Raw genomic sequence first — 16669 nt, 5'->3', positions numbered from 1 at the left:
ATAACGCTTCGTAAAACGGTCATTCTTGTAACAAACCAGTAAGAACGCTATTCCTCAGGCTTTCCTAAAACAACAAAACCAAAGATCCCAAACTAACAGGATCTTCACATGTATTAGTCATGGTTCTCCAGAGATACAGAAACAACAGATTTTATGATTACATATGTAATATTATAAGGAATTGGCTCACACAATTTTGTAGGCCTAGTTCAAGTCTGCAGAGCAAATGTGCCAGTTGAAGTCTGAAGGCCAAAGCCCGGTGTCGACTCAGGAAGAGCTAATGCTTCAGTTAGAAAGTACCAGCCGGGGGAATTCTTTTCCTTGGGGGAGGGTCAGCCTTTGGTTCCATTCAACCTTCGCCCAGGGGGCTGAGGCTCACTCAGCGTGGGGGGCGCTCTGCCTCCCTCAGCTCCATCTGTTTGAATGTCAGTGTCATCTGAAAACAGTTTCAGTTACTTTTCCCATTTGCTGACACAATGTACCAAACACCCGAAGGTAAAGGAGGAAAAGTTTATTTGGCTCGCAGTTTGTAGAGGTTTCAGTTCACAGTTGGCTGGCTCCCAGGCAGGGTGGCACGGCAGAGGGCAGCACAGAGGAGAAACAGTTCATGGCAGGCAGAAAGCAGCAAGTGATAAGTGACAGCCCTTCCTGTCCCTTACACTCCGTTCCTCAGGGTGGGGCAGCCTTAGTCCTAGCATCACGCCATAAGTCAGTTCCAGCATCACATCCTTGATCCCAGTATCACCCATCCTAGATCCTACCACTTCTGAAAAGCCCCACTTACGCCTGCACGAGGCTTTGGAGGAACATCTAGATACAAACCGTATCACATGCCCACAGCACGCAGAGGATGTCTGATCAACTGTCTGGGAACCCTGTGGTCTGCTCAAGTGGCCGCCTAAAAATTAGTTATCATAGGTAGCAAGTGCAAATATTTCTGAAGGGGAATATTCTCTAGAGATCACCAGATATATATTTTATGTTCACCCATTCTAAATATACCTAGTTTAAATTTTCAAATATGCCTCAAATGCTTTACTTTTCAATGTTTTTAGAACAAGGTTTCCTAAGTCACAGCACAACTGACACCTTGGGCTAGGTATTTCTTCCTTGTGGGAGCTAGCACAGAATGTTTAGCCATACCCTGGCTTGCTAAACATCACACATGGCCCCTGCTTGATGCCTAGGGACCCTGATCCCCACAGTTGAGGCAACCAAATGTATTTCCAGAGACTGGAGATGCCCCCTTGAAGGGTAAAATTGCCCGAGAATGACTCTTCTACATTGATACCTACATGCCCAATTTGTGAGCAGCTGTTGTGCTGTATCATTAGAAATTTCAGAAAGTGGGTTTTAACTTTCTTGCCTTCATTTTTTCTTTAACCACAGTCATAGATGGACTTCTCAGACATTTTATATTTGGGGTTGCCTTATATCTCTCTGTCTTTTCCTATTAGCCACAAATATACTAAATTTGAGTACAGAATCAGGAGGAGATTATGTATATGAGGTATACTCACACCCATACACACGCACACATAATGTTCACAAATCTCATTTTTTTTTGGTTTTGGCAAATCAATAGTGGACTGATCTACATTCAGACACAGTGTCTTAATTTGCAAGCCTGGCATGGTGGCACATGCCTGTAGCCCTAGCACTTGGAAGACTGAAGCAGGAGGATCACCATAAGTTAAGATCCAGCCTGGGCTATACTGTGAATTATGGCCAGCTTGAACAACACAGAGAGACCTGGTCTCAAAAAAAAAAAAAAAAAAAAAAAATTCAGATGTCTTAACTTGTAGATTTGTTCTCTTAAAAAAATCATGCATGGTATTTTTTTTTCTAGATTAATCTAAGACTCATCCCTTGACAGGAAGTTCAGTACTGAATTTGCATGAGTGTGCACCTGCCTGATTTTGAGTTGCTAGTCTGTGAGACTGGTTTAAAACTTCCTTTAAATATCAAGGATGGCATCTGTTTACTTTATTTATTACTGTATTTTATTTGGTGCTTGTGCCCAAGTCTCCAAACACATAGCTTGGTGTCCTGAAGTGAAATAGGCCTTTTTTTTTTTTTTTTTTTTTTTGGTTTTTCTCCGGTACCGGGAACCGAACTCACGACCTTGCGCTTGCCAGGCAGGCGCTTTTGCCGCTGAGCTAAATCCCCAGCCCCTGAAGTGAAATAGGAAACGTGGGATTTACTACTGGTTCGGCTATTGAACAAGTGTTGTGTCCCTTCTGAGATTCAGTTTTATTGTCTATGTAACAACATTTTCCCTTGAGGACTATTTCTATTATCAAACAAGACAGACAGTATAAATGAGATAAACACAGCACTTGGCAGAGTGAATAATCATTCAGTATTATTAAAATGAGTAAGACCACAAAGTGAATCTGACCAACAAAATAACAGTACTGCATCATAAGCCATAGAATATGAGTCCATACTGATAAATGAACAATCAAAGAAGCAAATGGGGAAAGGGCTCGAGTTTCTTACAGGAATTCCAATTAACGAATATGGAAGGCAGGACAGAAACAGAAAAATCACTACAGTAGCAATTGCTATAGGCAGGAACTACCATCGGTATCAAAAGTTCACGGGCAAGCTCACGCATGCCCATGATCCTAGCTACTTGGGAGGCTGAGGCAGAAAGATTGCAAGTTTGAGGTCAGCCTGGGCAGCTTAGTGAAACTGCATCAAAGTTAAAAAATAAAAAGGGTTGGGGATGTATCTCTTTATTCCCTGATTCAATCCCCAGTACTGCAAAACAATTGGTGGGTGAAAGTTTGGGAAAAAATAGCTATTTGCAAAGCCTGGAAGGATCTCCCCAGGATGGATACTCATTACAAAAGGAGAAATAGCATATACTGTGGAGAAGGCTGGCACACAACACCTTACCCAGGTGGTCGAGGGTGACGTGCTGGCATTAGGCCGTTCACATTCTGTATACCTTCCGAAGCACATAACACTACCGTAGTTCTGCCCAAAAAATTCATAACTTGAATCAAATCGTAAGAAAATAAGAGACAAATCCAAACTGAGGGACATTCAACAAAATGCCTGCTGAGTACCCACCAGTAGTATGAAGGTCATGAAGGAGGAGGGAAGAGTAAGTATTACACGAAACATAACATGAGATCCTGGAGCAGATCCTAGACTAGAAAAGACCTCAGGAAAACCTGGTAAAATCTGAATCAAGTCTGCAGTACAGTTAGCTGTACTGCACTGCTATCGATTTCCTAGTTCTGTTAACTCTTTCAGTTATGCAGGAGGCTCATGCTGAGAGAAGCTGGGGGAAGGTACGTGCGAATTATCTATGTTATTTCTGTGAATGTTCTGTAAGTCTGAAATTATTTAAAACATAAAGTTAAAAAATGAGTAAGATAGCTTTGGCTAGGGAATTCAGAGCTCCCAAAATGTCTCCCAAAAGATTTCTGTGCTCAAAGGGGGGCTTTGGGAAAGTGACTGGCTCGTGGGGTGCTGCATGTGTCTGTGGGGTAATCCACTGCCGATTTAGAGCTCGGGGCCCTCAGGATGTGGGTCCTGGAGCACGGCAGGAAGGGGATAGCTCCCTCCCCGGCTCCGCCCCCTCCTCCCGCTCACCCGACCCTCTGCGTCCTGTATCTGCCTCCTAGCCAGCTGACCATGAACCAAAACTGAGAGCCGAAATAAACCTCCTTTCCTTCCAGTTGCAGGTACTGGGTGTTTTGTCCCAGGGAAGAAAAAGTGACTAAGAGCTGTAGTTATATTATCTCGTTCCACGCACATTTGCGGTTCTTACTAGGTAGTCTTCAAGGTGGGACCCTGACTCACAGTTTAGGAGCCTGCCCCACAGGTACCCACAGGTATTCAATAGTCCTGTGAGGTAGTCCTGTTGTCAAGCAGATGAGGGACTGAGGCACAGAGAGGGAAGGGACTTCACTGAGCTTGCTCAGCTACTCTTCCCTGTCTCCCGCAGTCACAGGAGAAGACGGTCCATGGAAAAGAACTCGGTCTGCTATGGAGTTCACACACACGCCGGTGATTCTTTATTATACAAGGGAGTAGGCAAAAGCACAGATTCATCCACTACCGAGACTCTGACAAACGTTCCGGGGATGCATCTGGCGATGCAGTTAACATAACAAAAAAGAGTCCTAGGTTTGCTGAGTGTAGCACACCCGCATCGCTAAATAAGAAAAAATTCCACTGCGAAAACCGGAATCTTCAGTAGGATCCAGGATTAGAAAAGGCCCAGCTTCAAGGATTCCGACTGGCACAGCTTCAGTACTCCCAACTCTAAAAGTTCGAAAACCTCCTTTCTTATCTAAACGAGAGAGAGAGAAGAAGGTTAAGGTCAAGTAAAGACGGTCTCAGTAGAAGAACGCAACCAGCCGGGTTCCCAAGTGTTTACACAGCTGCCACAGCCAGAGTCAGACAGCAAAGGTTTCCACCCGGAGTTGGTTCTAAACTGAAATAGTGACATAAATAAAGGAAGAGGCACTTTATGAAACATCAGTTTCATTGAAGTGTTCTTCTGTTTGCAGCCATTCGAAATAAAATGTCATCCAAACATGGTTTGAGAACTCTGAAGTGTGCTGTCTATAACCCAGGTTATGGATAATATCCAATTTTACTGCTTTAGGATAACTGTTAATGATGACATCAACATTAGAAAAATAACTATGATAACATTTTTAAAGATTTTTTTTTCTCTTTTTTACGGTACTGGAGAATGACTCAGGGCCTTTGCACTAAGCTACATCCCTGTACATTTTTTTTTCTTTAAAATTTGAGTCAGGGTCTTGCTCAATTGCTTAGGCTGGGCTCAAATTTATAATCCTCCTAGCTCAGCCGCCCAGACTCCTGAGAATAAAGGAAGCCTATGATGAGAAAAATTTTTTGAGATTTTTTCTCATTATTATGATCAGAAAATAGTAGATTACTCAGACTTTTTATAGAAATATAGCTTCATGTGCTTGACATCAAATTTGTTCACTAGTTTTTAAAAACCAGGGGGCAGACTGAGTGGCCGTATATTTCCGTGCGTGTGTGTATGTGTGTGTGTGTGTGTGTGTGTAACAGAGTGAGTTGTCTTTGAACCTGAACCGATGTCTGATTTAACGTATCCATAAATCAGGTTTGGTTAATCCAGGCACATAGTTTCATGTGGTAAATTAATTCGTCCAGCATGTCTAGAGGAGTAATTTCAAGTCTCTTCGGCAGCTACTGCCAATATTTACTCCTGGTTGGTGACAGGCAGCCATGTTTCTTACGGAGTAAACCTTTTTTTTTCTAACAGTCACTTCAAAAAATTAGACTAGATTGAAAAATTGGTCCTGTGTTACCATGGGTAGGTAATCACATGAAAAACCAATTTTTCACTTTATGACAGTAAGGAATGGTTTTCATAAATATGCAGTGAACTAATGCTGTGCGCCCAAAGGCATCCAACCATCCAATTCTAATCCACAGAGACATCAAGGAATTTCCCATCCCACAGAACCGAAATATCTTCCTAAATTAAGGAAGTGGGTTTTGGGGGATGTGGACATGCCAGGAATAAAGCAAGTTTGCGCCCTCTTTCCCCACCAAAATTACACAGATGAGGGTGACAGGCAAAGGTGGCTTAGGAAGAGTACTAGTGCTTCCCATGTGCCAGGCTCTCGGAGGTGAAGCGCACGTGCTCCTCCCAGCGGAGGAGGGGTCACCAGGCATTTACTGAACAAGGAGGACGGTCCCCACAGCACACAGAGGACTGTGCGCGGGGGTGAGCTGGCTGACAACCGCAGCTGCTCCGAGTTAGACGACAGACATCATTTCAAAAGCCAGAATGTGCGGGCTCCCCACGTCAGGACTTTATTGCTATGGGTGAACTCAATTTCAAACTGAAAAAACAAAAGGTAAAAGGAAAGTTGCCTCGGGAATGTCCATCATTCTCCTCAACTTCTGATCTCTCCAGTTCCAGTCAAAAACCAGAAACTTCAAGGGGTTCAGGTGGAGGCCACCTGAAAGAGACAGCAGGAAGGTTGTTGTAAGCAGAGATCTCACGACGGAACTTACTAGAATGATTCTGTGTTTTTCTGACTGCTTTCTGCCTCATTTGTGCCCTCTCCCCCAACAACTAACCCCTGCACATGACGTACTGCCCTGGCCTGAGGGGAAACTGAGGCAGCATCTGGGACTGACTCTCCTGAAAGCCTTTCCACAGCTTCCGAGGAAGGCAGAGGATGCTCCCGCCAAGCCGGGCCCACGCAGGCTCACGCACGGGCCGGCCAGGCGTCCACTTCATGAAACCCAGAACGTGGCACCTTCTTCCTGCTGAGGATGTGAAGTCTGTCCTGCAGCTGCAGTGCCCTTCCAGAGGAGCTGAGTGCAGCAGAGTGCAGTGCAGGAGATGAATGGGAGACGGAGGGGGCGGGGTTTTAGGTGGACGGGGCTCTGTTCAGGGTGGGCTATCTTTTGACGAGGGTGGTCTCTAACTTAGACGCCGTCCCGCTCTCCGGTCTATCTGAAAACAGTTACTGCACAGGAGGGCTGAGGGGACTTCGGGGACTGCCGCTGCTCAGAGGTCTCGGGGTTGGCACAGGCTCCTCCCACTGCTCCAGGTTGTTGGCTGTCCAGTCTGCAAACAACGCCTGAAGCCCTCCTCCGGAAGCACAGCCCTCAGCGTTTCCCTCAGCTGTTTCAGTATCCTCTCGGCCCCAAGTACTTTCTCATACCTCTTGTAATTAAAATACCTTATTTAAAAATTTCTCTGAAAAATTAAAAAAAAAAACAAACCACAAACTGGGAGAGACAATGGGATGACAGCCAGGCTTCCCTTAAAAACAGCTCCCTGCTGGGGGAACAGCGAGCAAGCCCAGCAGGCCTGGAACGCAAGCTGGCGTCACAGCACGAGAGCGTACAGAGCTGCAGTTTGACAAGATGCTTTTCCTTCTTGGTGTCCCCCAAAACACTAGAAACTTTCTCACTTGCAAAGATGATCAGAGCTGTATCATGGTTACCATGGTACCTTGGCTCATGATCATGGAAAGAATTCAGTTTGCGAACTGAGGTACCACTGTAATCACAAAAGTTAGAAGAGACTCAACTAGCCTACTGTAAAAATGTTGCAAAATATAACTGTAGCATAGGATATTGCACAGATATTACAAAGGAAGATATAAGGCTATTTTATGACAAGTCTGATAAGATATGGTAAGTGAAAACCATAGGTTGTAAAGGTATGAGATATACTATGATGTCTGCTTTATAAAAATGTATAAATATGTAGAGAAAAAGACTGAAAGGAAATATATTCATTACAACCAATAAGAGACTGTCCCTGAAATGATTTTTTTCCCCCTTTGTACCTTTTGCATTTTTGTTGACCCACAGTCAGAAAATGCCTTTCATTATTAAATTAAAACAACAAAATTCAGGTTGTAATTGTAATTGGGGTATCTTCCAATGTGTGGAAACCCTCCTTGTATTTCAACCACATAAACAGCTTAAGTCATAGACAGCTCCATAAAATGAGTTATGTGCTGCTAGTTTCACTTTGTTAGATTTTCAGTTTCTAGAGTGCTGGGGCTATTCTTTTAAAAACTATGTATGCAGCCCAACACCCATGGTTAATGATTATTAAACCATTCATCTAGTCATATTCATGAGTTATTTTCATTAGTGTTATAAAAGTCAACAGCTCCTTGAATGGATTTTCCACACGAAATAAGTTTTCATATCGAGCTCTTCCAGCTGTATAGGAATCTAATTTCAGCAGTTTGGATAGCTCCTCTCTCTCTCTCTCTCTCATACTCTTTGTTTCTCTCTCTCCTATACACAGACAAGAGTGTCCCATTGCACTGGGAAAAGGGTTACCTGGTGACACAGAAAAAGTCTTGTGTTTTAGCCTGGCATCGTAGCATATGGCTGCAACCCCAGGACTTGGGAGGCTGAGGCAGGATTGCCAGGAGTCTTAGGGCAGCCTGGGCTACAAAGTGAGGCCAGTTTGAATTACATAGTGAGATCCCATCTTAACAAATCAAATCAAATCAAATCAAATCAAATCAAATCAAATCAAGACACAAGTCTTGTATTTCAGAAAGGGGAGAGGTGCATCTTTAGCTGAAAACATATGGAAGGCTGGAGTCAGGCTGAGAGTCCATCCCTCGTCCCTCCGGATGCCCACACAGACCGGATCTCCCAAATCTGTGTCCCAGGACTATGATTGGAACCTCTCATCCATTGCTTAACGTTCAGCGCCTTCCTATGTCCACAAGACAAAAATCTACCCTCCCCAGCTTACTGTTCAAGGTCCTCCTCCACAACATGACTTTCCAGTGGAATCACCTGCACTGTAGCTCATGTCTCGCTAAGCAAAAATGCTGGTCTCCTCAGTAACTTTTGAGTACTTAGGCTCTGACACACTATGCTGAGCTCTTTCTTGACATTTCATTTTCCCAGAATCCTGTGGTAGGTACTGTTGGTGCCCTTGTCATTCAGATAAAAAAGCAGGAAGGTTAAATAAGTTGCCAAGGCTTAGCTGCCACCTGGGCTTTGAACCCCGACGTCTGAGTTCATGCTCGGGCTCCTAACTGCCAGTGTGCTGTCTGCTCACGGTCTCCTCCTGACACACCGTGAGCGTCTGCCTCGCTTCTTCTAAGTGAGCTGATTTTCTACATGGGAATGCTGCCCTCTAATCTCCCTGTCCATCTTAAGCCTCCCTTCCTCCAAAGACCAAAGACACTTCCCTGCAGATTCAGAGCAACCTGACAACCAGGGCCCCACTTCACCTCTCACAGGACTTAGAAGCGCTCATCGGGCTCAAGGCTGATGGAGACCACTACAAAGTGGCTCTGAGCAGGATTTCAGTGAACCCAGCGGCTTTCCTTGGTTACCTGTGGGTCTGTCCCGGGCCCAGCCCCCAGTCTGGAGATGGGAGGCTGACTCATAGTAACTGAGCCTCTGTGAGTCACTGGTCCCCACTGAGGCCTGTAACAGCGGGTGAAGCCGTGAAGCCTCAAAGGACAAGACAGGCCACAGCTAGCGGCAGCTGGCTCCAACCTCAATTATCTGGATGAGAACTGTAGCTGCAGGCATCTCCCTCCTGGGTGGAGACCTTCCTGGAGATGACATGGTCCTCCTAAGTTAACATAATGTCTTACTTGGAGAAGCCCTGAGGTCCTGTTCGGATTCCCACTTTCTTCAGTATCCCCTCCTTTGTTTGATAACCAAATAAATTGGGGGCACCCAGAGAGGGTCTTGGTCTCAGCCCCCAGAGAGTCTCTTATTCTGTTAGAGGGTTTTGATTCTCCTGGAGCCCTAAAATCATACTGCTTGACTCTTTTATTTAAACCTTTGCCGTATACTTATTTGGGAGGTTGCAGGCCTGATCAGCCCACAATAACTAAGAGGTGACAGAAACCTGGCACTGTCTGTCTCGCGTTGCTGGTTTCATTCTCAGGACCCTGAGCTCCTCAATAGATCAGGAGATCACTGAAGAGAAAGGGCCTGGAATCGGAAAGGTCTGGGCTGAGACCTTTCTGGTCACTTAGCCCTTCCGAAGCAGTTCAGTTTTCTCTCATAAAAATGAGAGTGCTAAGCAGGAGGGACGCTATGAGGACTAAATGAGACGCAGGAACTCAGTGTTTCCCTTCATTGTCAGAGGTCGCCACGGTTCTTACTACTTTGCATGTGCTTGCATACAGTGTGTTCAATTAATCCTAGATGATTTTTATCTGTAAAGAAGTACCAGTAGTTTTAGATTTTGGTTGCTTCCTGGCAAAAGATCAATTCTGGACTGAGCTACCATGTTAATAAACATATTACCATTATGTAATTTTTCCAGGAAGTCCTCCAGAGAGTGACTATACAAAGCTCTATCACTATATAAAGTAATTTAGAAACGAGTCATGAAAAGAAATAATTCAATCTGGTAGATAAAACGAGTAACAAGATCATCAACAGGTTAGTAGGTTATAAAAATTCACTGATGGATCTTGTCTGGAATAGTTGGTGGCTACAGCACTAAAAGAGAAATACAGTTGGTGAGAAATACTCTAGAATACCCGTATTTATCCACAGAAACTGCAATTGTTGTTTGAATACGTTTTATATATGACCTACAAACAGACTGGGAGTCTTGGATAACCAACACTCAATTACCCGAGAGGAAAATGCTCGACACACCCAGCTCTACACACTCCAGAGATTGCACGCGGGTGACAGAGGCCCTGTGGACCCACTTACAGCCTGCTTACAGCAATCAGAGTTCTGAGCGTACTCACTGGCTGGCTTCCAAACTCAAGATTCAGCCTCCCACGGGGGAGTTAACACAGAGGTCTCCTTTCTCTATGTGGATTCCTAGCTTCACAGGAGAGTACGGTAAACGCCTAGGTCTGGGTAGCAGTATCACTGCCTTCTTTTCATACCTTGTTTAATGAGTTCTTTAATTCTCCCTGGAGTTCCTACACCCAGATGCACCACACGCTTCTCCAACAACTTTACCTGCTCCTGGACCTATTCCAAGAAGGAAAAGAAGAAAGGAAAGGAAGTATCATTTAAACAGTATAATCACTTGGGTACTGTGGTGTGCTTCCACCTGTACTCAGGAGGCTGAGACAGGAGGATCATGAATTTGAGGGCAGCTTGGGCAACAATACCAAGAACCTGCCTTAGAACAAAAACAAAGCAAACACAAAAAAAACCCAACAATAAAAAACAGTCACAGGCCAACTTAGAGCACTTTATCTCAAAATTAAGGTCAGGAAAGAGGGAACAAATATGGCTACCCTTCATTAGGACCAACTTCTAGGGCAAAGAACGGAACTGGAGAGCCCTCAGTGAGTCCCAGCGTCAAGGGTCGCCTGCACACCCTGGAGCGAGGCAGAGCGGCAGCTGCTGCAGGGCAGGGATGTGTGAAGAAGCATGAATTCAAAGAGAACCAGAACCGTTGCTGAACATGTCTCATAAAGAGGCATCAAGAAAATACTTGCAAAGAAGGTGGGAGAAGAGGTTGACGGGAAAACGCTGGGGTCTGGGAGGGAGCCTCAGGGGTCCCTCAGAGCCCCCGTCAGAAACCACAGGCCCCTGGCTTACCTTTATGTGTTTTGCAAACAATTTTATAACTTTGCTGTCTCCTCTGAATGCTGTCATCGACCTAATGAGAAGATGAAGAAATTCATTGTGGGCTGTGTTGACTACTGACGTACTGAACCTCGCTTTACTTAAAGAATGTGTGTATGTGTGTGCACATGCATGTCTTTATTTCCACACAAAAATATTCTGAAACTTTCTGGCTAGCCCATCTCCATGATGAAACTGGAATTGCGTGCTGAGCACAGTAGGCTGTGTCCGAGCTTCCTGGGAGGTTGAGGCAGGAAGATACTAGGTAGTGAAACCATGTCTCAAAAATGAAAATCAGAAATAGGGTGGCTTTTTGTCAAGCACAAAGCTGGGTTGGCTTCTCTTATACATAAGGTTAATTTTAGGCTTCTCTGATTCTTCAGACATGTGGATCTGCCCTTCTCTAACCATACGGAGTTCTCATGCTCCTGTGAGAATTTATCTTTGAATTCTGTAATGTAGTTCTTACCCAAAATTGGTTGCAAGAGAAATCTCAGAAAAGCAGTGTCAGCCCCTACCCTGTATAGCCCACGAGTATCTACGAAGGTCTGTCTCTGCGGCTGTGGAGGAATCCCGTGGGCTGGCCTGACGGGGAGGAGGAGGGCTCGTATCCTGTCAGAGCAGCCCATTCTTTTTACTTTGAGTCTTAGCTTCTCTGTATCACTGCATACATGGAAACGCTTCGGTGAAAAGAAAAGAAGGAAGAGGGAATAGAGGAGAAAGCATAGAAGGAAGAAAGGAAGTAAAAACAGACACAGAAGACTGCTGCCTTTGAGAGAAGGCGGGCATTATAAAGGACTGCGGCCATCAGGGAGGTAGGTGTGAGCAGGGAGGGCACCAGCGAGCCCGAGTTTGGGGAAGGATCAGCCGGTCTCACCTAAGGCCGTTAGTAAGATGTGGGTTATGAGGTCTGAGTTTTGGAGAAGCCAAAAGTCTTTTTAATATTTACATTCTGATTTTAATGATGGGCAACTCATTCAAATTCTTAGATCAAAATACTTATGGGGCAAAATTTGGTCCTTGGATTGTTGATTTACAACTCTGACCCAGATGTCTATGTAGTCTCTAGGTATTCAATACCCTGGATCTAGCTTCATCCAGCCAGATTGTGGGGAAGGGGTGGAGCGTGCGCTGGTCAGTGCCTTCCGCAGCTGCTCTCCCTGGCTTAGGGGAGCAGACGCGCAGCAGTACCAGGGGCTACTCTATAAACAGCCGCATTACAACCGCTGCGGTTGTTGCAGAGATGATGCCAGAGACGCTCTCTCTATGTCAGCACTGGTAGAGCTGTATTTCTCAAGGAGCTGTTTCTCAATCCAGGGAATGCCATGGATCTGGCAGCTGGTAACGTTTCCTGACTTCTGGCTGCGAGAAAGTGTAGGCCCACAGAAATTGGGGCCACAGCTGAACTGCACTTTATGGAAGTGATTTTGAGCACCAACCCTTACTTTACCTGACTTTCTGAACTTTTAAAAAACTTTGTATTTTTACCACCAGTATTTCCTTTGTTGTTTGTATTTCTGCATCTCACCTAAAATCCTGTTTTGAGTTGAAATGGATATAAATGAACAAAAAATCTTTTAACTGATATTTGGAGATGACCTAACTCAGGAATGTGACTTTCCTTTACACATCATTATGTTTCGAGATATATCACTGACCAAGAGGAATAAAAGAGTTTGCAAAATAGTGAACCATGTTATACAAGTTCTGTTCCATATAAGGTTTCAATTACACACAGGTTTTCTCCATGGCAAGGTTAACTAGAGACAATTTAACATAGCTCGTATCCCTCAAGAGAACAGATGTTCTTACCAAAGTTAGTTACTGAACATTAGTCTTTAAAAATATAGCCTGTTCCGCCTGCTCAGAAATCTCCTTCGGCAAGTCATGTAACCTTGATATGAATCATAGTATTACTGAGAACACAGTCAAACAGTGACAGTTTGTAAATGAAGTGTGACAACACGGTGCTTTTACGCCCTTTCCATACAGTAAAAGTTGAAATCAATTTGGCCGCTTATGTTTAAGAGATCACCTCTAGGCCAACCTCTTTGCCATTATTCTTTCAATCAGAGATGAACTCTGTGGTTGCTGGCTTTTGAAAGCGCTGACAGTCAGTATGAACGCTCTCACTTCAGGGCCAGAAAGCACAGCTGTCCTGAGACCGGGGTGTGGAAGATCAGTTATGTTCGGAAGCAGGCTGAAGGGAACACTTGCTTTACTGGGAGGGGGATGCAACTTAGTGCGTGTGTGCTTCAGTGGGGAAGGAGAGTTGGAAACGCTACTAAAGTTTTAACAACTATTTTTTCAAAAAATCATAATTAGATTATTTCTTTTTTTTTTTTTTTATTTTTTTTGTCTTTTTTTGGTTTTTCTCCGGTACCGGGAACCGAACTCACGACCTTGCGCTTGCCAGGTAGGCGCTTTGCCGCTGAGCTAAATCCCCAGCCCCAGATTATTTCATTTAAAAAAATACATTCCAAATAACTTTTGAAGGGCTACAGTAGTGCAACAGCGTAGCTGACCAAGTTTCTGTTTCCCGACTTGGACTTTCCTTTGTTGTGTCTCCTGTCGGAGCGTGACTCAGAGCCTGGCTCCCCGAGAGGGCCCCCAGTGAACCCCACTGTACTCTGCTGGTTCTTCTCTGGGGCACTGAATTTCACCCTGAACCAACGAACACTTTTGTCCATTCTACAAAAATACAGTTAATGAAGAGACATGTAAAAACATGTCTTATGTGTTTAACATAAAATTTTTACATTTAAATGGTTGGACCTTATGAAATTTATCTTGGTATAAGAAATGAGATATAAATCCAACTTCATTTTTACAGATGGCTATGCAGTGCTCCAAACCAATTGTTAAGTAACCTGTACTTCTCCACTGATTCCTGATTTCTTTCCTTAGCCGTATACTACATTTTCATATGCATTTAGGTCTATTTTTCACCTTTTAATTCTTTTCACTGATCTAATCTGTCATGGAGGTGACGGTTCCACACTGGTTTGATAACTGACACTCTGTAATATCCTCTTCTTAGTATTCTTTTTCATAATATCCTTGCTCATTTTCAGTTGTATATTTTCTTATATAAACTTAGACCTAAATGTTTTAAAAAATAATGCTATATTTTATATAGCTTTATTAGGGCTTTATTGGGAGTCTATGAAATTTGTAGATTACCCGAAGTAAAACAGATGTTTTAATTATATTGACTCTTGCTATTCAAGAATATGGTACACATTTTCCTTTGTTCAAGATCTTTTCTCTCCCTTATTCAAGGGATGATAAAGTGATATGGTGAATGTGTAAATTTAAAAAATTATTATAAAAAAGACACATTGCCATTTATCAGCCTCAAGATACTCTCCCTCACTTTGAACACAGTTATCCTATGGTTCTTGGAAATGTGTCTTTCACTACAAAACTGTTAAGAATTTTTTTAATATTCACTATTTTTGATCATTTTGCATTGATCAAATGTTTATGGAAAATTTCTGCCAAATGAAAACATTACAGTATATTGCCATCCACTGCGTTAACGGGACCTGGCACCATGCAAACGTCCGGCGCTTCCCCCAAGTCAAATGATCACAAATGTAAACAACTTCAGCCCATTCAGGACACAGAGGCACCCACAACATCTCGACTAAAGACATTCACCAAGGTGCGTCAGAGCGAAAGGATAGGGTAAGTGTGTTCAGCAAGGGGAGTGTTCTGAGGGAGGTAAACTGTAACGTGTCTTTTCCTGTAAGAAATTTAAAAAATACTCACTGTAGTTTTTGAGCACACCCCATATGATACTTTCTTTACATCGACTTTGGGAAGTTCGTTCTTTGGCGTCCTACCGTTTCCTGCTACTGCTCCGAGGAGGATCTGCCCCCGCCCCCGCCCGTTCTTCCTTCTCACTGTTGTTGCTGGCACGCCTCTGCCCTGCCCTGACTGCATTTCTCCACACAGCAGTCAGAGATCCTTCAAAATGAGGACTGAAATCTCAGGACTCGTCTACTCAAAATCCCCCGACAGCACCCCTGCAGCGTCCGTGTTCTCCGTCCCACCCACCGGGCACGCACTGTCCCAACCGTCCTCCTGGACGTTTGCTGGGTTCTCCCTTCGTTCTTTTCAGGTCTCCTCACAAACACTGTCTCCTGAGAGAAGGTTTCTATGACCAATCTTCTATAAACAGTCCCCGTCGACTTCTACTCCTTTTCCATACTTTATTTTTTTCTCTGTATAACTTATTATTCCACGTAACATTATAACGTGTTTTCCTTGCTCACTGTCGGTCTCCCCATTGGAATGTAAATTCCACGAGGCAGACTCTGCTTTGTTCACGGCTGTACCCGACCCATCAGGCTGCCACACATTCGTTACTTCTTAGACACCTAAGAAGGAGAGCTGGGGAAGCTTCTGACCTAATGAGCTCCAGAGCTCGGACGGCAGAGCTGCAAATGATCAGCATCAGGACCGACTTCTTCTCACTGTGGTTCTTCCGCAGTTTTACCCACTTAGGACAAACTAAAACGAACAAACAAACAAACAAACAATAAGCCACAGAAATGTATTCAAAATATAGCAGAAGTTTCCAAAGCTGAGGATTCTCCCTTTACTTGCTAGTGTTTAAGCAAAAGGAATGTAATGACCATGCTCATTATAATTCTACTTTCTGGTTATTCTAGACATTAGAGTAAAGTGACATGTAACTAATTTACAACACAGTACATAATATACCAGGCACCTGAACGTGACTAATTTTAGAAGTAAACGAGTTTATACTGATACATTTTCAATAGTTTAACTCATGTTTGATGCCTGAAGGTGCTCTTGACTGAATGGGAGGAGAATTCTGACTCAGCAATGTTGAATTTTAAAATGACATCTACCATAGACATAAAATGGAACCGACCTGTACATAATAGCCAACATTTCTCACACACTGTGCTAAGCATTTTGTACACATTTTAAAGTTCGTATAATCCAGCAGGATTGACTCTATCATTACCTAGGCTTACATTTGCTGAATTTGGTGTTGAGAAGTTACTCACGTTAGTTATCATTAGAACTGCTTACAATGTGAAAGAATGTTAAGTCTCTATATCTAAACTTTCAACAATCTAGTTATCTCTGGCTACATACCATACATACTGAAAAGATCGAATTAGATTGATTTTGGGAAAGTTCTGAGTTCCGACCATGTGAACAGAGGTTCAGGATCACACAGCTGGCATTCAGTAATCAAGGTCCAACTCCGTTATTCTTCAGATAATGAATCAAGGCACGAGGACTCAGTGACCTGTCCGCGGTCAGACAGCAAGCTATTGGGTGACACGGCGCTCCAGCACTACTCTCTAGGTCCCTGGACCAATACTTACAGAATGACACCGAAACCCTAGTTTCCAGCGCTAGACCAAAACAAGTACAGATTTAACTAGGTTAACAATTAACATCAAGATGGAGCAAAGAAAAATTCGTCACTTAAAATTCACTTAAGATAAAAACTTTTAAAAGGTTTTAAAAGAGATAAATCTTCTCAGTAATACCTGGAGAATAATTTTTTTAAAAATCAGAGTTTACT

At 43.6% G+C, this 16669-nt stretch overlaps 1 protein-coding gene across 4 annotated transcripts in view; it reads right to left on the bottom strand.

Moving 5' to 3' along the window:
- The window catches only part of Cmss1 (cms1 ribosomal small subunit homolog (yeast)), a 66024-nt gene that overhangs the window by 23770 nt on the left and 25585 nt on the right, over window positions 1-16669 (bottom strand). For 2 of the 4 annotated variants that reach the window (XM_013515092.1, XM_013515091.1), the window contains one exon: window positions 15510-15612. In XM_013515092.1, coding sequence (XP_013370546.1) covers window positions 15510-15612 — 103 coding nt within the window. Of the gene's footprint in view, window positions 1-190; window positions 516-15509; window positions 15613-16669 lie in introns of those variants that run through there. The other 2 variants (XM_013515093.1, XM_005386295.2) reach the window with 2 other exon arrangements.

This window comes from Chinchilla lanigera, unplaced genomic scaffold, assembly GCF_000276665.1.
Source record: "Chinchilla lanigera isolate Chin_1 unplaced genomic scaffold, ChiLan1.0 scaffold00026, whole genome shotgun sequence".
NCBI lineage: Eukaryota > Metazoa > Chordata > Mammalia > Rodentia > Chinchillidae > Chinchilla > Chinchilla lanigera.
The sequence above is the reverse complement of the archived record's forward strand: the minus strand, read 5'-3'. Positions and strand labels throughout refer to the sequence as shown.